Source organism: Phyllobates terribilis, unplaced genomic scaffold (genome assembly GCF_046119375.1).
Source record: "Phyllobates terribilis strain yellow unplaced genomic scaffold, ASM4611937v1 Scaffold_3__8_contigs__length_932513732, whole genome shotgun sequence".
In the NCBI taxonomy this organism is placed as follows: domain Eukaryota; kingdom Metazoa; phylum Chordata; class Amphibia; order Anura; family Dendrobatidae; genus Phyllobates; species Phyllobates terribilis.
Window position 1 is genome coordinate 316,806,631 of NW_027362763.1, and position 23,656 is coordinate 316,830,286.

Sequence of the window (23,656 nt, forward strand, 5' to 3'; positions counted from 1 at the left end):
GTTAGGTTGCCTTGATCCAAAGGTGGTGCTATCGATGTCGGACAGCGCTCAACACCAGCTGGTGTTACCACCTCCAAAGAAAATGATGACCTGCCAATCACGCTGGCTGTTGCGGGTAAAGAGGTGGCAAGTCTGCGCCCCAAAACAGGTGTGACTGCTGTCCCCCCAGTCACAGAGGATGAAGAGGCCGCGGATGCACAAGATATGGCAGACGGTGGTTGGCCCGACTGGCTAGGCCGCATTGTAGCACAGTGAGCTTCCCACTGCAACTTATGCTTCATGTCCATGTGCCGGTTCATGCATGAAGTACTCAAACTATGTATTTTTTGGCCTCTACTTAGCTTTTGCTGACAAATGTTACAGATAACACGAGTTGGGTCATCTTTATCGATCTGAAAAAAATGCCCAGGCTATGCCAGGCTTAGCACCCATGCGACCTGAAGAGCCGCCACCGACTTGTGGTGAGAGGCAGAGTTGTGTTTGAGGATGCAGTTGTTGACGTGCTTCCAGTACTACATCTCTGTCCAGGAAGGCGCAACCTGACCTCGTCGTCACTAGCATTCTCCTCCACCTCCTCTGCTGACCTCATCTCTTGGCTGACTGTGGGTTGACAGTAAGTGGGATCTCCAACCTCATCATCATCACCCTGTGTGTTATCACACCCGTCGTCCTCAGAGCCAACCTGTTCCTGCCCTGACAAAAAACTAAAGTTGTCGCTCCAATCAGGTATTTGTGTCTCATCATCGTCTTCCTCATTGTCTCCACCAACAGGAGTTACAGTTTGGGAATGAGGGTCTACATTATGGTCAGAACCTTCAGCGTCTGGTCCTGGATCCGACTCATAAAGATTCTGGGCATCAGTGCAGATCATTTCCTCGTCTGGATTCACAGAAGCGCTGGAGCCGACCTCTGATTCCCAGGCTATAGTATGAGTAAACAGCTCTGCAGACTCAACCATCTGTTCTACCTCATACTCAGACGGGCAGCTGGAGATTTGGGAGCTGTGAGGAAGCAAGTGTGATTGGGGTGACACCTTTGAGGACTGGAGTATTTGTGATGTTGAAGTTGATGTGGAGGAGAGCCCACTTAAAGGAACACTTGATATCCGTTGAAGCACCTGCTGTTTTTGTGCCTCATCTGGAATTTGTAGCGATTGGCGTGGCCGTAAGAAAGGGATCTTATCACGTTGTCCGCTAAAAGAAGTAGACATTTTAGTTTGGCTGGAAGATGGTCTTTCTTCTGCAGATGTTACTGTTGCTTTAACACCTACCCCACGGACACAACCTTTTTTCCCCTTCCCAACACGCCTATTCCCCTTTCCACCAGCAGCAGGCCTTTTTCCACTCATTTTGGTGGTTAACTAATTCACAACTCTGGAGTTGTTTGCACAAAAAAACAATGGATGGGAACCGAGCAGAGCTGAGTGGCCAAACTGTGGTATTAGGCCAAAACTATTGGCTGGGTTAGATGCAGAAAAAAATTATATTCAATTTGCAACCTGATGGAGGTCAGTATAGATGGACTAATAGAACAAGTCCCACACACTGCTAGAAGGCCAAATATTTTTTCAGAGCTAGATGCAGACAAAAAATTAATTTGAATTTGCAACCTGATGGAGGTCAGTATAGATGGACTAATAGAATGATGCTATGCCCAAAAGGTTTTACTTCACTAGGTGCAGTAAAAAAATTGGTATTCTATACACAGGTGGTGTAGCTTGCAACACAGATAGGCTACTCTACTGACTAACACACTCTGCAATAGGCCAAAAAGGATTAGCGTTGATTCAGCCAAATGCTGTGAAAAAAACTTGCACAGCACTGGCACAGACCTGCCTGGCAAAAACTGATAGGAACTGATGTAACCTAGTCCTTAAAAGGACTGCAATCACAACTATTCCCTACTCCCAAGCTATCTGTATATTTGTGCGAAAATTGGCTTGAAATTAACAAGGTATAGCGCACACAGCAACAGCGGTGCCGTCTAACACGCAGCTGCAGCAGTGAGAAAATGGTGGCGACGGGGAAAATGGCTGGGTCTTATAGGGCAAGGACATGTGACATACACTGCCAATGACACATGCCCTTGCTTGTGTGAAAAAAAGCACTTCGCTCCGTGTGTGCGCTGCTGATAGGCTGACAGATTGCACCTCCCCACTGTAAATGCGGGAAAGAGAAAAAAAAATGGAGATCTTCATTGTTCCTGCAGAGATCCATCCCCTGCCCCTCCCCCCACCCCGCTGTACACTCAAACTGCGTATTAACATTAATTTTCATCATTACTGAGAAAAAATCCAGTTATGATTTTGGTGCACGAACAGTTATCGAACATAACCTCGAACAGCCGAATTTTTCTCAAATCGTTCGTGTTCGCCGAACGGCTCGAACACCGCCCAAAACAGCTCGAATTTGAGATTGGCGAACAGTTCGAGTAGAACAACGCTCATCTCTATTGCTGTTTGCTATAGACAATTCCTCCTTGCCTCATTCCTTTGTCGTGTATGTTAATGGTTAGACACAATGTGCCCCCAGGGAACATCAGGGATGAGACAATGGAAGTCACTAGTTTAGTTTCCCTACCACCTGACAACACCCTGATTATTGTTATGAAACGTGCCCCTAGAACCCATAGTCCTGGTGCTATGGTTGTTTTGACATGTAACTTTTACTTGCGGAGGAGGAACAATTTCGCACATTGTGATTCTTCTAATGTCACAATATCACATGACCGCTTTTGACTCTTAAAGGGTTATTCCCAAAATATCAAGCTATGTTCTATACATAGGATAAGTTATTAACTTACTGATTTCTGGGGGTCTGACTGTTGAGAACCTCAGTGATGCGGAGAACCTGGCTCTAATTTCTGAAAATGGGGCACACTGCCCCATCTTGATTGAAGCCAAGGTTGAGCATTCACACTTTTGCTCCATTCTATGTCTGTTGGACAGCTAGATATAGCCGAGTACAACGCTCCGCTGTTTCAGGCCGTCCCATAGTCAATAGAGTTGGGGTCAAGCATACACACTGCCACTCTATTTAAGATGGGGATTTACAGAGTCTGATTCCGTGACCTCGTTCTTGGGATCCCAGGGGGTGAGACCCCATAGTGATCAGTAAGTTATCATGATTTTGGAAATAATCCTCTAACTTCTCCTTTCTCTTCAAGCACCCATAAGGATACTTTGGCACAGGTCACATGTGATTTGTAAGTCAACAATGCAATGTACGATAAAGCCTATGCAGTTAAAGTTGCATGCCATCATAAATCCAACAGTGTTGGATTTTTTGCAATTGATCACATTAGTTCCCATGCTGCAACGCAGCCCTATTGACAGACATTAGATTGCAACACAATAATCATGTTGCCATGAAACCCTAGCCTGATAAAAATGTGGCTTACATTAGTCCTACCATCGGTGTCTCTTCTGTTCTCAATAGGGGAGAACTCCAGTTGCCAAAACCATTCCCATTTCTGCTATAGATAGTGTTTCTCTGCCCTGTAGGAGGGACCACTGGATTCTTATTGGTGCACAAATGTATCAGTTATGGCACTGACCAGCACTAGCACAAGCTTTTTTAGAGCTACAATGATCTCCTCATACACGTTTCAGGTGTTTGTCACTTGTATGAGGCTGATCAGCAGGACTAGGCACAGATTGCCATCTCTCATCTAACATTGAGCACTCACTGGAGCACCGTAGTCCTTTGCGATCATGGCGGTGTCGTTGTAGGACCACATTTGATGCCGCTTTGGATCCATACATAGGTGTGAACACAGTACTACCATCCCTTATGTTTAGTGAATAGAATTATAAAGCAGGTTAAGATTTTGTAACTCATACTTTGCCTATTTAGTTTAGAAACTATGGAGTTTATCATATTTGGCGCTCAGTCTTTATGGTTCTTGTGCTCTGTAGCGTGCATAGTTAAGTTATTACAGAAAGCCTTCTATGGAATTGCCTCCGTTAGCCGCTCTGATTCAGCCATACATAATTGATAAGCTATCTTAGACGTTTCCACTGTCCTTATTTAGAAGTAATATTATACTTTTGGTTAGTCTGACATAATTTTTCTCTTACACTAGAAATATTTTGTGACGCAGCCATTTTTCTTCACTTCCTAAGTGCTGCTTTTCTGCTAAAATTTGAAGCAATTAAATATAGTTTTGTACTTTTCTTCTGCAGTAAAAAGTCACAGAAGTGGGATGAGATGAATATTCTTGCCACTTATCATCCTACTGATAAGGACTATGGCTTAATGAAAATTGATGAACCGAGTACTCCCTACCACAGGTAATAATAGTATTAATGTCATAGGTAGTAGTTCATATGTGATTAGTAGTCTGCATTTCCAGACAGTAACTTGTGCATGTGCAACCTGCATGAATAACTTGACCACATGAAGGATTTTGTAGCATGGTAGAACCTTTTTTTGTGCATTGAAAGAGGACCTTTCACCAAGGTTCATATGTTGATCTGGACACACAATGTAATAGTGGCTGTAGAGCAGAATACACTTTTTATTTTTTTTTTTATAACTTCGCCTCTCCGTTGCAGAAATAGTAGTGATCAAAGTGTTTGGCACTTAAACAGTCCAAGTGGACGTTGCCAGATAGATTTCACTGGAGGATTTTACTTCTTTCTCTTTCTGGAGAGTTTGGAATAACTGCAGCACTGCCCCTCCCCCCACACTGACTGCCAGAGATGAGAGCTGAAAGCTGTCAGCTAATCACACTCATCTCTGCTGTGCTCCAGCAGTCATCCCTCTGCAGTGTGGAGAGCAGACTGTTTGTCCATGCTATTTGGGGGTGGGGGTGGGGGAGGGGGCATGTTCTTCTTTTCCAAGTGTGTTGCTGCCTGCATATGATTGGTCATTGTCAGAAAGAAGTGGAAGTACACGCCTCCAGTGAAATCTCTCTGGTAATGCCCACTTGGATTTAAAAAAAAAAAATCCTATTTAGGTTCCAAATACTTTGATCATTAATATTTTTGCAACGGAGAGGCGAAATAAGGAATTTATATACTTTATTCTGCTCTGCAGCCACTATTTCATTGCATGTTCAGTTCAGCATGCAAAATTTGGTGAAAAGTCCTTTTTAAACTCTTGCTTACCCTACTAATATAAGTTTCTACTGGGACTTGGTACAAAACACCATTATGAATTACTAGGGCTATTATGACCATTGCCACTATTTTGCTATTGTCTGTGATACTCAAATCAAACAGTCTTCCTTTCTGTATTAATATTTTATGATATCCCCTTAGGTTTACCTAGCGGTACTTGTGTTCATATTTTAGAGAAGAGGAAAAAATTGGACAACGAGACAACAAAACTGTGCCCTCAGTGATATATTACTAATGTATTGCCATTTTGTAAACCTTTCAGTCTCTGACCTTTTAGTGTCCTTTTCAACATGGTAATCCTTTCTAGCTGTATTGGGTGACGTTCATGAGTAGTTGGGAGAAGATGAAGGATTAGCAGTGTAGTATAACCTATTTTCAGAAGACCTTTAAAGCCTTCTATAATATTTAAATGTTCAATGTGTGAGAAGTGTGTAGGATTCTTTAGTGGTTAATGAAAGGTCAAAGAGATGTATCTAAAATCACAATTTACCACCTATCCAAAGGATAAGTGTCTGATCAGTGGGAGACAACACCCTCACAGCAATCCTAATGAGGGTCCAATGTCCACTGTTTGAAGGAAGTGGGGGCTGCTTATATGTGGTGCCACTTCTTTCAAAGTCTGTGGGAGTAAGTAAACTGGATTGGAGCACCGTTGTGAATCTGGTTTCACCTCTTTAACCTTTTTATATAAAATCTAGACACTTCTCACCTATTGAAGAACTGAATAATTTTCAAAGGTTTTATAGGACCCATGCACCCCCTGCACCGATCAGCGGTGGTTGCATTTGTGGATTTCCCTGCAATCAGGTATCTATCACCTATGTTGTGGTAGGTGACGAGTAATTTACTGTACAAGAAAGTTTTCAGGAGTGTATTACTTCAGAATTAATGTCATGTATTTTAGTGATGGGCCATGCTGAATATGCTTAGTAGCATTGATTCCTGCCTTACTGAATAGCAGGATAATTTCCTCAGTGTTAACGTAATTATTGCCAGCTTTGAGTATCTCTGGGAAAGGCGAGAGAAAGACAGCAGGGGAGTGGGAGATATGAGTAAGAGTGGAGACACTTTTCTGCCATTTGTTTGTAGCAATTTGGGCATCTCCTAGCTTGTGACTTTCCCCAAACAGCAAGTATACTCTCCTGATTTCTCCTAACAGAGAAAGAAACGCGTCCGGAGGGATTTTTTTCCTGGGGCAGTATGAAAACCATACTTGGGTACTGCCCTTGTTAGGGTGGGAGTTAACACAAATGGCACGATAGGGCAGTTAAATTTACAACAAATCTACCATGATGGATGAAAACACCTGACATCACCTACATGTGAAATGGGTGAGATCATTCATATTGCACTATGACACTTTTTTGTGATTTATCTTACTATTAACATTCAGGATTTAATGGATCTATTATAGATCTTGTGGTTTAATCACATTGGATAAAGATAGTTAAATGTGATTTATAACGTATTTTGTATCCTGATGTTATGAGGGGTTGTTGTGGAGGAACTGTTTGCCTACCGTGATCAGACTGAGGATATAGTAGATTTTATACTTTTAATAATAAAAGTTATACTTTGAAAAAAGACTCTCAAGGCTGGTCATAACCATGCTGAATATACCAAAAGAAGGACTCGTCAGTACAATACTGTAATCATTTTTTTTTTTTTTTTTTTTGAAAATTCAGAGTGCTTTTTGCAGATGAAAGACCACAAATTGTCCTTAAGCAAAGATGGATTCTATAGTAACAATTTAGATCCTTGTTGTATTGATTTATTGGTGTGTGAATGGCAGCACACTGTCAGCCTGGTTTAACATGTAAAATTGCATGGCCAGCCTTCATCTCTAGAGGTCTTTATCATGACCACATTTATTCTGACATTAAAACTGTTTTGATATGTATGCATTAAAACAAACCAAACAATTACCTCCTCATTCAATCTATAGATCCTGATCTGGCGGGATCTTATTTTTCGTAAGATAAATGGAGCCATGATAATTCCAGGTATGGGTTTTTTCATTGTTTATTTTTTTCATTTACAGGATGGTTGGCGATGATGACGATGATGAAGGAGCCATGAGTGATTCAGAGTGTAATGAAGCCTTAACAGCTGATGTCTTAGCTCAAAAGTAAGTGTTACTGCTGAGCTACTAGGTTTGATTGAAAGTGTATAGCGTGCGTCCCGTAGGATGTCACAGCTTCCACCATAAACGTCAGATAAAATATTTTAAACATTGTGGGCAGTCACACACAAGTAGTTAGAGGGCACCTATCGCCAATCTGGTGCTTTTTTTAAAAAATATTAAAACAATAGGTGGGCAGCATGGTGGCTCAGTGGTTAGCACTGCTTCCTTGCAGCGCGGGGGTCCTTGGTTCACATCCCACCAAAGACAACATCTGCAAGGAGTTTGTATTTTCTCCCCGTGTTTGTGTGGGTTTCCTCCCACACTCCAAAGACATACTGATAGGGAATGTAGATTGTGAGCCCCAATGGGGACAGGGCCGATAATGTCTGTAAATTGTCTGCATTGTAGAGCGCTGCGGAATATGTTGGCGTTATATAAATAAAAAAATAAAAAGATTATTAATAATATTATTACAGGTAACTCCAAATTGGTGATTTGTTTGGATATAATCTAATAACAAAACTTTCCAGTGGTAGCCCTAAAGTCCTCTGAAAGGGTCAGACTTTCAGGTTTTATTTAAAAATAAATAGATTTATAGCGCCATTTCTCAAGACTCATCTTTTTTTTTTTTCCTATGGAAATCTGTTAAGGCTTGTGGTGGTGTTGTTTTTATTTTTTGGGTGTTGATCTTAAGGTTTTTATTGGTACCATTTTGGGGTGCGAACTGTGCTTTTGCCATTCACCGTTGGGCACATGTGTCAAACTCTAGCCTCCGCCCGGCATCGCACTTTGAACAGTATCGGGATCCTGGATGCAGTTGAAAGTAATGATGGAAGAGGAAACATCCGCTGACTCTCCCATCATTTCCCCTCTGCGTCTGACGTCTCAGTGCCGCGGGCAGGGTGACGTCATTACAACGCGCCCGATCTGCAGAGATATGCGGAGGATCAGAAGACACCATGAAGAGACCGGAGCAGCGGGGAAACTGGGATAGGTGAGTGTTTTTATATTTTTAATGTGGGGCCCATTATACTGTATGAAGCCCAATATAGGGCCTTTATACTTTATGAAGCACTTTTTGTGGCCATTTTACTGTATGGAGCACTATGTGGGCCCATTGTACTGCATGGAGGGCTGTGTGGGGGCACAGTTGGGGAATCATACTGTGATGGGGTCACCATACTGTGTGTTTTGGGGGCACTTTTGTTGGCATCATACATTATTATCTGTATTATTCAAGGTTTTTTGTTTTTTTATTACATATTTAAATTAGGCCATTGGGCCATCTGCTTTTACTGCTCATACATAGCATCCAATGTTTTATGCTAAGATCTATGAATTAAAATCTACTTTGTTCCTGGGACAACCCCTTTTAACCGGTTCCCAACCGCCCACTGTACATAAACGTCCGCGCTGCCTGGGCTCTGTGCAGCGCGGACGTTTAAAAACGGTGGGTGGTCTCGCAGCGCTCAGGACCCCTAGGGTCCTGCAAGCGCTGCGATTCCGGTGCAGAGCGTTAGCTCTGACAGGGAACATCATCGGGACCTGATTGGATTAGGTCCCAGTGATGTTAACCCTTTGCTGTCTTCTATATGCTGCGATCTATAGTGATCGCGGCATATAGGAGACAGCAGGAGGAGAGGGGGTCGTTTTACTTACCTCCGAAGACCTCCGATTCCTTCCAGGACCTGGGGTTGCTATGGCAGCTGGAGGTCACATGACCGCCTCCAGCTCTGCCATATATGGTGTCCTGTCTGGCTCGGCCTACAAGCTGAGCCAGACAGGAGACTCTGACTGAAACAGGGAAGATCTCATGTAATGTAATGTAATATATGTCTATTACATTACATGAGATCAGTGATCAGAAAAATAAAAATTAAATGTAAAAAAAAAAAAGTTTTTAAACTGTTAAAAAAAAAAAAAATCACAAAATAAATAAAATATTAAACCAATAAATCCGTATATTTTTACAAAACCAAAAAAAGAACACATTTGGTATCGCCGCGTCCAAAACAACCAGAGCTATAAAACTGTCACACTAATTAACTCCTTCTGTGCACACCGTAATAAAAATAAAAAAAAACGGAGCAAAAAAATATGCTTTTTCATCATATTGCCAAACAAAAAGTGGAAAAAAATGCGATCAAAAAGCAAAATAGAAATAAAAATGGTACCGCTGAAAACGTCATCTTGTTCCGCAAAAAACAAGCCGCCATACAGCTCCATCAGTCGAAAAATAAAAAAGTTACAGTGCTCAGAATAAAGCAATGCAAAAAAAATATTTTTTTCTATTAATTTGTTTTATTGTGTAAAAGCACCAAAACATAAAAAAATATACAGTAAGTGTAGTATCGCTGTAAATGTACTGACCCGAACAATAACGCTGCCTGATCACTTTTACCACACACAGAACGGCATAAAAAAAAACCTCAAAGAACAATTCCTGAATTGGTTTTTGTTAATTTTACCTCCCAAAAAACGGAATAGAAAGTGATCAAAAAATGTCACGTACCCAAAAATGGTACCAATAAAAATGTCAACTCGTCCTGCAAAAAACAAGCCATCACATGACTTTCGGCCGAAATATGGAGAAATTATAGCTCTCAAAATATGGTGATGCAAAAACTAGATTTTGCAAAAAAAGCGTCTTTTAGTGTGTGACAGCTGTCAGTCATAAAAACCCGATATAAATCTGGTATCTCTGTAATCGCACCGACCCGAAGAATAAAGTAATCTCATCACTTATATCACACTAGGAACGGCATAAAAAATAAATAAAACAAATATTATTCACCTGCTACTGATTTGTTTATTATGTCTCCGAAAGATCGCAGTAAGGCTCTGCTCACATTTATCCTGCGCTCTGCGCTGAGCACTTACACCAGAGTTTCCGTGTAAATCTCTGAAATACGTGATTCAGACGGAACCCATGACGGAAGATTCCCTGTAATGAGGCAGATATAGACCACTGTGGACGCCGTCTAGCCTGGGATCCCACGGTGTCATTTGTTTTAGGCGTGCATAAAAGTGCGGTTGGCCAGTTTTGTGCACTTCTGAAAAAAAGGACACCGCTAAACAGAGGCCAGACGGAGTCCAGAGTAACTCTGCTGCCTCATTACAGTGAATGGATGCCGCAGGGGTTTCATCTGAATTACATCACTTGGAAATTTAGATGGAAACCCCTATGTAAGTGCTCAGCCTAGAGCGCCGGATAAATGTTACATAAAATGTTCCCAATAAAAGCTTCAACTCAGTCCTCAAAAAAAGCTAGTCCCCACTCAGGTCCGCCATCTGTTAAAAATATAAGGGATTTCCAAGTTACTGGTAGCAGAAAGGCTCTGGAAAAGCGAAATGGCCCTTGCCCCCCAAAAGAAATTCAGAAAATTTTGTGCTCCCAAATCCAAATGCCTATTCTACAATAATTTGTTCTCCAATTGTCAAATAGCACTCCGTCCCCCCCAGATCTCACCGTATGGCTAAGTGGTACGATACAGCCACATATGGGGTATTGCCACTTTTAGAAGAAATTGTGTGACACATTTCGGCACCATTTTTACCCATTGCCCTGTGTGAAAATGTAAAATCTGAGGGTAAAACATTTTTTTGTGGTAAAAATATAATTATGCTTTCTTCACTGCCCAATGGTATAAATTTAAAAATTAAAAAATACTCACTACTTCCCTAGATGAATTCCTTGAGAGGTGTAGTTTACAAAATGGGGTCACTTGTGGGGGTTTCTGCTGTTTCGGCATGTCAGCGACTCTTCAAATGTGACATGGTGTCTGTCACCTATCCCAGCCAACATAGCGCTCCTTTCTCTTCCGAACCCTGCCGTACACCAAAGCAGTGGTTTTCCCCCACATATGGGGTATCTGCGTGTTCAGGAGAAATTGCACAACAAATTTCATGGTGCAATTTTTCCTATTACCCTTATGATAATGCAAAATTAAGGGATGAAAAACGTTTTTGTGGGAAAAATGTGAAAATTTTATTTTTACAGCTCAATATTATAAACTTCTGTGAAGCACCTTGGGGTTCAAGGTGCTCACCACACATCTAGATAAGTTCCCTAAGGGGTCTAGTTTCCAAAATGGTGTCACTTGTGGGGGGTTTCCACTGTTTAGGCACTTCAGAAGCTCTCCAAACGCAACATGGCGTCCGCTAATTATTCAGACAAATTTTACATTCAAAAAGTCTAATGGCGCTCCTTCCCTTTCAAACCCTGCAGTGCGCCCAAACAGTGGTTTTCCCTCACATATGGGGTATCAACACGCTCAAGAGAAATTGCACAAAAAAATTTGGGCTCCATTTTTTCCTGTTACCCCTGTGAAAATACAAAAAATTGGGTCTAAAGTAACATTTTTGTGAAAAAAGTTAAATGTTAATTTTTTTCTTCCACATTCCAAAAATTCCTGTGAAGCACCTGAAGGGTTAATAAAGTTCTTGAATGTGGTTTTGAGCACCTTGAGGGGTTCAGTTTTTAGAATGGTGTCACTTTTGGGTATTTTCTGTCATAAAGACCCCTCAAAGTGACTTCAAATATGATGTGGTCCCTAAAAAAATGTTTTTGTAAATTTTGTTGGAAAAATGAGAAATCGCTGGTCAACTTTTAACCCTTATAGCTCCCTAACAAAAAAAAATTTTGGTTCCAAAATTGTGCTGATGTAAAGTAGACATGTGGGAAATGTTATTTATTAACTATTTTGTGTGACCTAACTCTCTGATTTAAGGGCATGAAAATTGAAAGTTAGAAAATTGCAAAATTTTCAAAATTTTCGCCAAATTTCCGATTTTTTTTCACAAATAAACGTAAGTTATATCGAAGAAATTTTACCAGTATCATGAAGTACAATATGTCACGAAAAAACAGTCTCCGAATCAGGGGAATAGGTTGAAGCGTTTCAGAGTAATTACTTCATAAAGTGACAGTGGTCAGAATTGAAAAAATTGGCCCGGTCACGAAGGCAAAAACAGGCTCTGGTGCGAAGTGGTTAAGTTTGTTTCCATATGAAAAGGTTCATCTTTATATTTGGTAAGGAAAAACTTCCTTAATTATAGACCTTTTTTTTTTTTTTTTATAATAAATATCAAGGTTGGCCGGCGACTTTGTCCAAGACTCACACACCAACTCCTCATCTCACTCCCTCTCTGTCCGTGTCCCCCAAGGTTCAGTTCTAGGACCCCTACTCATCTCCATCTATACCTTAGGCCTGGCACAGCTCATAGTCTCATGGCTTTTATTATCACCTCTATGCTGACGACACACAGAGCTACCTCTCTGGACCCGATATCTCCTCCCTACTAACCAAAATCCCACAATGTCTATCCGCTATTTCATCCTTCTTCTCTGCTAGATTTCTAAAACTTAACATGGACAAAACAGAATTCATCATCTTTCCGCCATCTCATTCAACGTCAATGGCTGCCCACTCTCCCCAGTCCCTCAAGCTCGCTGCCTTGGGGTAACCCTGGACTCTGATCTCTCCTTCAAACCACATATCCAAGCCCTTTCCACTTCCTGCCGACTCCAACTCAAAAATATCTCCCGGATCCACACATTCCTCAACCATGAATGTACAAAAACACTAGTGCATGCCCTAATCATTTCCTGCCTCGACTACTGCAACCTCCTGCTTTGTGGCCTCCCTTTCAAACACTCTCGCACCCCTCCAATCTATCCTAAACTCTGCTGCCCGACTAATCCACCTGTCCCCACTCTATTCCCCGGCCTCTCCTCTCTGTCAATCCCTTCACTGGCTCCCTATTGCCCAGAGACTCCAGTTCAAAACCCTAACCACGGCATATAAAGCCATTCACAACCTGTCTCCTCCATATATCTGACCTAGTCTCCCGGTACATACTTGCACGCAACCTTCGATCCTCACAAGATCTCCTGCTCTACTCCCCTCTTATCTCCTCCTCCCACAATCGCATACAAGATTTCTCCCGTGCTTCCCTCTTACTTTGGAACTCTCTACCCCAACGTATCAGACTCTCGCCTACCGTGGAAACCTTTAAAAGGAACCTGAAGACCCACCTCTTCCGACAAGCCTACAACCTGCATTAACCATTGCTCGACCAGCTCTACCCTCACCTACTGTATCCTCACCCATCCCTTGTAGATTGTGAGCCCTCGCAGGCAGGGTCCTCACTCCTTCTGTACCAAGCGCTGTCACGTTTTGTTCAAGATTATTGTAATTGTTTTTGCTATGTATACCCATTTTTCACATGTAAAGCGCTATAATAATAAATAATAATAATTTTAATTTTGGTCCTCCGTGTATTTGAGTTTTTTGACATCCCTGCCTGGGGGGGGGGGTTAATTCATTTTATTTCTTTTTAGACTGGACTTTCACAGATGCGTCAATACCAATTGGTTTTTTTTTCTTCTCGTGTTTAATGAGTGAGAATGGGGCTGTTATATGCAGTGGGGGGAATAAGTATTTGATCCCTTTCTGTTTTTGTAAGTTTGCCCCCTGACAGACATGAACAGTGTAGAATTTTAACGGTAGGTTAATTTTAACATTGAGAGATACAATATCCCAAAAAAATTAAGAAAATCACATTGTATAAATTAGATAAATTTTTTTGCATTTTGCTGTGAGAAATAAGTATTTGATCCCCTACCAGCCATTGAGTTCTGGTTCCTACAGACCAGTTAGATGCTCGTAATCAACTCGTTACCTGCATTAAAGACAGCTGTCTTACATAGTCACCTGTATAAAAGACTCCTGTCCACAGACTCAATTAATCAGTCAGACTCTAACCTCTACAACATGGGCAAGACCAAAGAGCTTTCTAAGGATGTCAGTGGCAAGATCATAGACCTGCACAAAGCTGTAATGGACTACAAAACCATAAGTAAGACGCGGGGTGAGAAGGAGACAACTGTGGGTGAAATGGTAAGAAAATGGAAGAAATACAAAATGACTGTCTATCGACATCGATCTGTGGCACCATGCAATATCTCACCTCGTGGGGTATCTTTGATCATGAGGAAGGTGAGAGATCAGCCTAAAACTACACGGGGGGAACTTGTTAATGATCTCCAGGCAGCTTGGACCACAGTCACCAAGAAAACCATCGGTAACACATTATGCCTTAAAGGTTTAAAATCCGCAGTGCCCACAAGGTCCCCCTGCTCAAGAAGGCACATGTGCAGGCCCGTCTGAAGTTTGCCAATGAACACCTGGATGATTCTGTGAGTTATTGGGAGAAGGTGTTGTAGTCAGATGAGACGAAAAATTGAGCTCTTTGGCATTACCTCAACTCGCCGTGTTTGGAGGAAGAAGGTTGAGTACATCCCTAAGAACATCGTCCCAACCGTGAAGCATGGTGGGGGAAACATTATACTTTGGGGGTGCTTTTCTGCAAAAGGGGCATGATAACTGCACCGTACTGAAAGGAAGATGGATGTGGTCATGTATCGTGAGATTTTGGCCAACAACATCCTTCCCTCAGTAAGATCATTGAAGATGGGTCGTGGCTGGGTCTTCCAGCAAGACAATGACCCAAAACATACAACCAAGGCAACAAAGGAGTGGCTCAAAAAGAAGCACAGTAAGGTCATGGAGTGGCCTAGCCAGTCTCCTGACCTTAATCCCATAGAAAACTTATGGATGGAGTTGAAGCTCCGAGTTGCCAAGCGACAGCCTCAAAATCTGAATGATTTAGAGATGATCTGCAAAGAGGAGTGGACCAAAATTCCTCCTGACATGTGCGCAACCCTCATCATCAACTACAAAAAAAGTCTGACTGATGTGCTTGCCAACAAGGGTTTTGCCACCAAGTATTAAGTGTTGTTTCCAGAGGGATCAAATACATTTATTTGCAGTGAGAAATAAGTATCTAATTTATACAATGTGATTTTCTTGATATTCTTTTTGTTGGATATTCTATCTCTCAATGTTAAAATTCACCTACCCTTAAAATTATAGACTGTTTCTGTCTTTGTCAGTGGGCAAACTTACAAAAACAGCAAAGGATCAAATACTTATTTCTCCCACTGTAGATATATATATTTTTTCACTCCCCTTAGAGGACTTGAACCTCATTATTGACTTTGCTGCACAGGTTGAGCAGCTTGCCATTGTACTCCTAATGCTAGGCTTCCTGATCTGTGCTCCCCACTGGAAGAAGACTTTACAGATGCACCGATACCAGCCTTGTTATTATTTTTATTTTTTAAAGGGGAGTGGTTGGAGAATATATAATGCATATACACATACATGCCAGTTGCTCTGTTATGTCAGTGTAACTGCTGCCTCTGCAAAGCACAGCAAGAGAGCTGACTGTCACTGGTTACTGTGCTCTGTACATTAAGTTGAATGTGCAGAAAGCAGTAGCCAGTGTCACTCCTCGCATCAGTTACACCGATATAGCAGAGCTCAGTCAGTGTTCAGAGCAGCAGTGATGACTGATTTGACTGCTGAGGTTTGAGCAGTGTGAATAGCGTCGAGAGCTCTCATACGCTATACTGCCATTTGTGTTCACAACAGCTGGTCCAGGCACAAGGGCTGTGGAGGTGAATTATTCTAGTGGTGAGAAAAGGTGAGTAGCTTGGCATTAGTAGCACAATTGTAGGCTGGTTAACCTGTTTTATCTGCTGGAATAAGACACCGCCACAGCCCTATTGCCAGGACCTGCTATCCCCACTGAAAAGTAGCAGTGACAAGGGAAAATTGCTGCTCAGAATATATCACTGGGCTACAATAAAATGGCGCCAAGATCACTGCCTTCTCCCAGCTGTGAATTGCGCATGATGGGGCATGTACAGTTCACAGCTGATGCAGTCGTAGCATAGGAGATGATGATCAGACACCAACCTCAGTCTTTTTTTATGGACTCGGGGATGACGCTTGCACACCAACACACCAACAAATAAAAATAGCAGCGCCCAGTGCATGAGGGAAAAAAAATATCAAAAATTATTTTTACTCCAGTTAATTTTTATAGTGTTTTATAAATCAATGTTTATATAATTGCTAATTATTAATAAAAAAAATGTGATGCATTGCATTTTAAGGTAGATATTTCACAATACAAATTGCAAACATTAGTAAATATATATCTCATGTCTAATGAGGTTGGTATATTTACTTTGAAAATCCATTACAGGGTGGTAGTATAATCTTTTATGACAGTTTTACTCAATCTCTGCCAACCTAGCCTAGTTCACAGTTCCTTAATATTCCTCCTGCTGAGATCTCACACTGCTCAGTACAAGCTGCAGCCGTCAGGCAGGCTCAGGCAGGCTGGGTGAAAACTGAATACATTTGGACTCCCACTATTTCATTCTACTGCTGGACTCATTGTTATCTCAATATTAAGATTATAAAGCCATTCTGACATGAATTTTCAACGTAAATACAGCAACCTCATAAGGTCTGTTTAACAATGTTTCAGTCTGTATTGTGAAATAGGGTGACAGATCCCCCTTTTTAAAACAGATGCCTGTTGGACAGTGTGACCCATTTTCTTTTTTTAGTTTATTTGTGGCTATATTGTATTATAATGCTTTGTAAATGTTTTTTGCCTTTAGGTTGGAAGCAGCAGAGGGAAAAGATCCTAAGTACATGGCACAAGAAGAAAGTAGTGAAGAGGAAGATGAAGAGCTGACCCCTGAGGAGAGAGGTATTAAGCTTTCTTTTCATGTAATGATATCTTGGATCCTACATAATTTGAGGACGTTCAGATTGCTTTCTCACATAGACGCATGGTACGATTTGCAAATGACACTATGCAAACAGCATTAGTTTTTACAGATCTGTTGAAAAATAACCCACAGAAACTTAATTTGTCATTTTTGTTTTCTTTATATTATGGCAAAAACTGTTGTCTGCCCATATACCTGATTTTTAACACATAGAGTTGAAACCAGAAGTTTACATACACTATATAAAAAGACACATATGCATGTTTTTCTCAATATCTGACATGAAATCAGAATAAACCTTTCCCATTTTAGGTCAATTAGGATTACCATCATATTTAATATTTGCCAAATGCCAGAAGAGTGGGAGAGAGATTTTTATTTTCAAAAGCTTTCCTTCCCTCAGCTCATCTCTACCTACTCAGTGTAATTGTTCTGTAGTCACCGCACTGTGCTATAAGCCAAGCCTGTATAAGAAATAGATAAGTCTGTCATTTGTTCTGCGTCTACCATGTGAATGCTGACAGCTACAGAAGTTTTCTTTTTCCTGAAATACGTCCCTGCTAGTTTCATACGAAATGAAAGCGATGTTTATACCCACAATGAGATGGTATATGCTGCTCTACAACACATTTCCGTACAGTCTCCAGTTCTTAGAGCTGCGCTTTCAGCAATGAAGTAACGTTATAGGCAACTTTAAAGAATCACTCTTCCTATCAATTTTTATCCTCTTAATATATTGCAATCATCATATTATATAGCACTGTGTACTTGCAATTGCTCATTTTGTCTTTCTACCCAGCTAATTCTTCTCTTATTCATTGGGTCTATGACATAACGTGATTAAAAACTAACTAGCTGACTCCTTCTAAGCTCTATGTAGAAACAGGAGGTTAATTTTCCCTGTATGACTCACCAGTCACTGCAAAAGCCCCTGTCAGGGGGAATGGGAGCAGCTGGGTCAGGAATTGAAGAGGAATGATTTTTGCAGGGACAAGGAGACTTCCTGTTTCTACGTAGAGCAGAGAAAAGTGAATATTTAGCTGGGTAGAAAGGCAAAATGAGAAATTGTAAGTACACAGTGCCATATAATATGATGACTGCAATATATTAAGAGGATGAAAACTTTGGTGGGAATGCTTCAAGAAAGTATGTTTCTTTGCAATCTCCATTGCTAGTTATGTGTATTGGCTGAAATGTGATCTTATCAAATAAGTTATTTTTTTGCGGAACCATTTTTCATTCTTTTCATTTTAGAAAAGAAAAGAGAATTTGAAATGAAAAGAAAGCACCATTATAATGAGGGCATGAATATCAAACTGGCCAGGCAATTAATAGCCAAGGAGCTTGCAGGGGAGGATGAGGATGATGATGATGATGAGGAGGATGATGATGATGATGATGATGAAGAAATGCAAGACATAACAGACACAGAAGGTAAATTTAATGTACTGCTTGTCTTGAACAGAACCCAGCAAAAAATGTGTAGTGTGTTATACCCAGTTCTAGGCCTGAAGGGGGCAGTGCATGACACATGGACTCTTTGAGTTTCTGTGTCAAGTGTAGTCCTCATGGTCTGCACACCTACTCCCAATGGCCACTTTATTAGAGAAGTTAATGTAGTGGCACATTGGACATTTTTTGGCCTCCAGAACCAAATGAAATTGTCAGTTCACAAATTCTACTAGGTGTTGAGATTGTTCTTCAGGAATTTTGACCTATACTTACAAGATATCTTCTTTCTGAACTGAGGATTCTACATTATCCCATGCAAACGATATAATATTAAGATCTGAAGACTGTAAAGCCATCTAAGCTAATCTTGCTGTCATGTTTCTGCAGCTAATCAATGACTGTACGACCCTTGTAGTATGGCTAGTTGTCATACTGAAAGTGTCCTTCTACCATAAGGTAAATAGCTGGAATGAAGGGATGAACTTGGTTAACCAAAATGCCCAAGCAAGCCCTACTGTCCAACTATCCATCCACACGTATTGGAGGACTCTGGGTATGCCAAGAAAATATTCCCCACGTCATTACGGAAGATTCGTGCTTCTTGAGACAAATTTTGATCTTGTATATAAATCATAAATATCCCCTAAAAATTAAAAATTTTTTAAATGTACATTAAAAACGTCCAAGGAAAAAAAAACAAGACCGATAATACACAAAAAAAAACCCATAATGTGCCTCAATCACATTATTTTGGTTATTCTCTTTAAAACCTTATCATGCAGGAAAAAAACCCATAAGGTTGGCAGTTTTTAAATGCTGCCTGACTAGTCTAGAATTGATGAGCATGCCTCATTCGTAGGAATGGTGACTAGGTTTTCACATTCTAAGGGCAGTTTCACATGTTTGGATATTTCCGGTACCGGAGATATCCGTGTCAGTGTGTGGCAGCCGTGTGCCGCATCAGGATCACACATATAGTCGCTTGGGAATCCGTGTACAGTTAATGTTGTTCCCAATTGCCGGGTGCTGAACGCTGCCCTCATCATGGTTCCCTGCCAGCGCTGCGATCAGCACCAGCAGGGAAAATGATGAGAGTAATGGTGTCTGCTCCCGCAGTGTCCGACTGTAAAAATAAGAATAAAATTGATATATTCACCTGTCCTAAGTGTCCCCCGTTGTAATCCATGCGACCACTCAGCAGAGGAACTGGGGAGAATGACTCCTGCAGCAAGCGGGCCTTTGCTGAGCTCGGGAGAAGTGTCCTGTCACTCACTGAGCGCAGCTTTGGGGCCGCTCGCTGCAGGAATCATTCTCCCTGACTCCTCAGCGGTCGCATGGATTACAGCGTGGGACACTTAGGACAGGTAAGTATAAGGATTTTTAATTTTATTCTTATTTTTACAGTCGGACACTGCGGGCGCAGACACTACTACTACCTTCATCATTGTCCCTGCTGGTGCTGATCGCAGCGCTGGCAGGGAACCATGATGAGGGCAGCGTTCAGCACACGGTGCTTGGGAACAGTGCTAACTATACTAACTTGTAGCTGGTATAAGGGGGTCTCCAATATTAGGAGACCACCCTACACACTGGAGGAATACAAGTCCACTATAGTAGTTTTAAATTGTATTGACTACTTTTTATGGGAAAATTAATAAGTTATTTTTTAGCATATCCCTTCAATAGGGCTCTTTTACCCTTTCGTAATATGTTGTTTAGAATTTTTCATCCCTAAAGGAGTGCTAGCACCTTGATGTATGTGTTCGTTATTTTCTTAAAATACATATTTTTTGTCTATAAAGTCCCTTCAGCCTGTGATTTTTCTCTTCCAGCTCATCCTGCCCAGCTACAGAATAACGACCAACCACTATAGAGGACATGACGGCCGCACCGCTTGCTGAAGGTCTATTTATTGCCACGCCACTGCACAAGCACTAATCCTCAGACCTATGGACTAAAGGCACAAGAATGTTTTTCTATTGCCAATGTTATGTTGTGAGGACCCTTAATTAATAAGCCAATTCTGATTAATGATTTACAGTCTTGTCTGGCATATTCTGTTTCCAAGGCTGGCAAAGGATACAAGTATTGGTTTACACTCACAGCCAACTACACGCCATATGTTTGTCATTTGATAGATTCATGTGTGGCTTTCTGCATGTGAGTGCCTTGGTTAAAGGTTTTTGAAAGTTTTTTGTTTTTATCTTCTATTGTGGTTCATTACAAAAAAACGGCATTGGGGCACGGAATCTCAAGTCTCAATTTCTATTCAGACAGGAGAGGTGTTTGCATCTTCTAATGGTTGCATGTTGACAACCATATAATACTTGCTGAAAAAACAATCCTACGTTTTTATTTTCAGGTGATTGTATTTTACTGGTCCATGAAGCAAATGAAACTATTCTTTTGGTGAGATTATTGGACTTCTGAAATAGTGACCATGTCTCGGTGGGCTCAGTCCTTGTCAAAGTGTTTTCTACAACATGATCAGATGTCGTCAGGTGGCCTGGAGTGTAGTATCTGTTCTGTCACATGTTATTCAGTAGAAATCTGTACTTCAGCCTTTACCTGGTCAGCTTTGAATATATGTACAATCGGAGTCCAGTGAGACAGACGTATACAAAATGCACTGATGGTTTTGCAAAATATATGTAAAATGGAAAACAATATAAAATGTATTCTAAAATAAATGTAATTCTGATATTCTACGATGAATACAACCATAATTAAGCCATTCATTAAGAATTTTCTCAATGTAGGTCAAAGTGTGGCCTGTGATATGTGGAAAACCTTTAACCCCCTGACAATGCCCTAATTACAGGGGACCAGAAAATAACAAGGTACTAGTTCTGGTGACCGGTTTGTTTTTTTTATTATAAAAACAGATCTGTCACCAGATTTCACAAACTGCATATATAATTGGATTATTCATCAAGACTGACATAGCGTACAATGTGTCAAATTCGGTAGGAGATGCATGCCACTTAATGATTTTGCCACAACTCTACTATGGCTCGGTGTCGTAGCATTTCTGCCGTACACAACTCCTGTATTTTTTTATTTTGTTTTAATGATTTTGATGCAAGGTGTGACCACGTCCATGTGTCTTACCCCAGCTCTGCCCATTTCGGCAAAGTTACCGTAATTCAGACTGGTATAAAATGCCAAAAGCCGCAAAATTTGTGCTAAACTCTTCATTGCGTTAAAATCTAGCGACTTTCTGATGCTTTAATGCCATTTTTGTGGAGTAAAGGCTTTGATAGGGGATGATTTAAGTGTTTTAGTATTTTATACATTCAGCAAGTTCTAATTTTAATGGCGTCTTTAGCTGCTAATGCTTGCTGTAGCTAAAAAATAACATTTGTCCAGTGATTGGCTGCAGTGGTCACGTGCACTATAGTCATGATGTCACTGTTGCAGTATGTAAACAATCACCAGGTGCAGCTGCGGAAATCAAACACTGTAGCAAGAGCATGAGTAATGCTGACTTCAAAGGGTTTTTACCATCTCCAAGGTTCTATCCCGATATGTAGTAGGTGTAATAAAAATATTATCAAATACTTCCAATTAGAAATGTAGTATAGTTCTTCTGGTTTGCTATGTCGCTTACTCCATGTGCAGGCATTGCAATAGCTTAGGTATCCATGGTTATGACCACTCATAGTGACAGTTGTTTGTGGTCGTAACCTTGGATACCTAAGCTACTGCAATGCCCTGTACATGGTGTAAGTGACATAGTGAATCAGAAGAACTATATTACATTTCTAATTGGAGGTAATTGCCAGTATTACACCTACTACATATTGGGATAGGATCTTGGACATGGGAATACCTATTTAATTATTTTTAGCGAGTGCAAGCCTGTATACCAGGGAAACTCAAAAATTGAAAACCCCTATAATATCTGGTGAGCCTAAGCAGTCTATTGAATAATTCATGGAGTTTGTATTGTGAAATCTGTTCATGGAGCGGCTTTAAACTTTGAAGAGTAAACCGTCGTTTTAATTTTTATTTCATAAAATAGTACACGTGAAAGTTAGCAACTTTGTAATATATCTTATCAGAGAAATTTGCTGCTTTCTCTGCACAAACTTATCAATGATTATCAAAATTTTCAATTCTGATGTAAAATCTGTATTCGGTGTATTGAGACTTTCCCATTACTGGGATAGGAGATGACAAGTGCTACTGATACAATTCTGTAGAGGAGGGAGTAGATGGAGACAGAGCTCCTCCTATCTACATAGGAGATGGCAGCTGCTATTGATGAGATTCTATCTCAGTAATGGGAAAGTCTGTCTACACTGAATACAGATTTTACATCACAATTGAGAATTTTGATAATGACTAATTTTAGCAGAAAACAAAGCAGATTTCTCTGATAAGATATATTACAAAGTTGCCCATTTTCATGTGTACTATTGATTTATGAAATAAATAATTAAAACAACGGTTACACTTTAAGCAAATTTGTTTTGCTACATCTTCAGGGCCCTATGGTTTTGTTGCATTTTTATTTCTTAAAAACTGAATGTGGAGTCAACATATTAAAATGCCAAAAAAGTTATTGGGTGAGAGTTCCAAAATGCATTCAATTTTTCTCTGTACTATGTTAATGGGATTAATGAAAGGTCCCATCTAGCGAAGGAACAAATGGCAGAACAGTCGGCTCGCTAATGTGGTCTTCCTGACAAACAACTCTGTAAAGTAGGCCATGTGGCTACCTACCAAAGGTCAGTCTGCCGACAGCAATCTCGCTCGACTCGCCCATACCTAAGAATGCTTGCCTCTACTGAATGTCCCTGTTTTCTGTAAGGCTGTGTGCCCATTATGCGTTTTCCAAACGTTTATGATGCGGAATTTCCGCAGCATAAACGCTTGGGAAACGCTTGGTAATCCGCTCCCCATGGTCCTCAATGACAAGCCGCAATGCCCATGCTGCGGATTTTTCTGCTGCGTTTATGCTGCGCTCAAAAATCCGCAGCATGTCCATTAATTTTGCGGACACGCAGCGTAATCGCCGCCATTGACTTGCATTGAAACGCATAATATCCGTGTCAGTACATTTGTACACACGGATATTATGCGTTTCTATGTGCGAATGGTACCCAAGTCTGGAGGAGAGAAGACTCTCATCCAGACCTGGGTACCACAGAAACTGTAAAAAAAGAAAGAATTTAAAATAAAGTTTATACTCCCCTTCCGATGTCCTCCCGGTGTTTTGTCCGCTCCGTCCGGTGTCTTGAATTGCTCGCGCTGTTGTAAAGGACCCGCCATGACGTCATTGAGTCATGTGACCCAT

General features: G+C 40.9%; 1 protein-coding gene across 1 annotated transcript in view; it reads left to right on the forward strand.

Moving 5' to 3' along the window:
• PPP1R2 (protein phosphatase 1 regulatory inhibitor subunit 2) overlaps positions 1-21,062 on the forward strand; it is a 29,780-nt gene extending 8,718 nt beyond the window's left edge. The window contains exons 2-6 of the mRNA XM_073675041.1: positions 4,184-4,291; positions 7,164-7,250; positions 16,789-16,880; positions 18,157-18,336; positions 20,187-21,062. Of these exons, the coding sequence (XP_073531142.1) occupies positions 4,184-4,291; positions 7,164-7,250; positions 16,789-16,880; positions 18,157-18,336; positions 20,187-20,227 (508 nt within the window). The 3' untranslated portion in view covers positions 20,228-21,062. The remainder of the gene's footprint in view (positions 1-4,183; positions 4,292-7,163; positions 7,251-16,788; positions 16,881-18,156; positions 18,337-20,186) is intronic.
• The last annotated feature ends 2,594 nt before the right edge of the window (positions 21,063-23,656 follow it).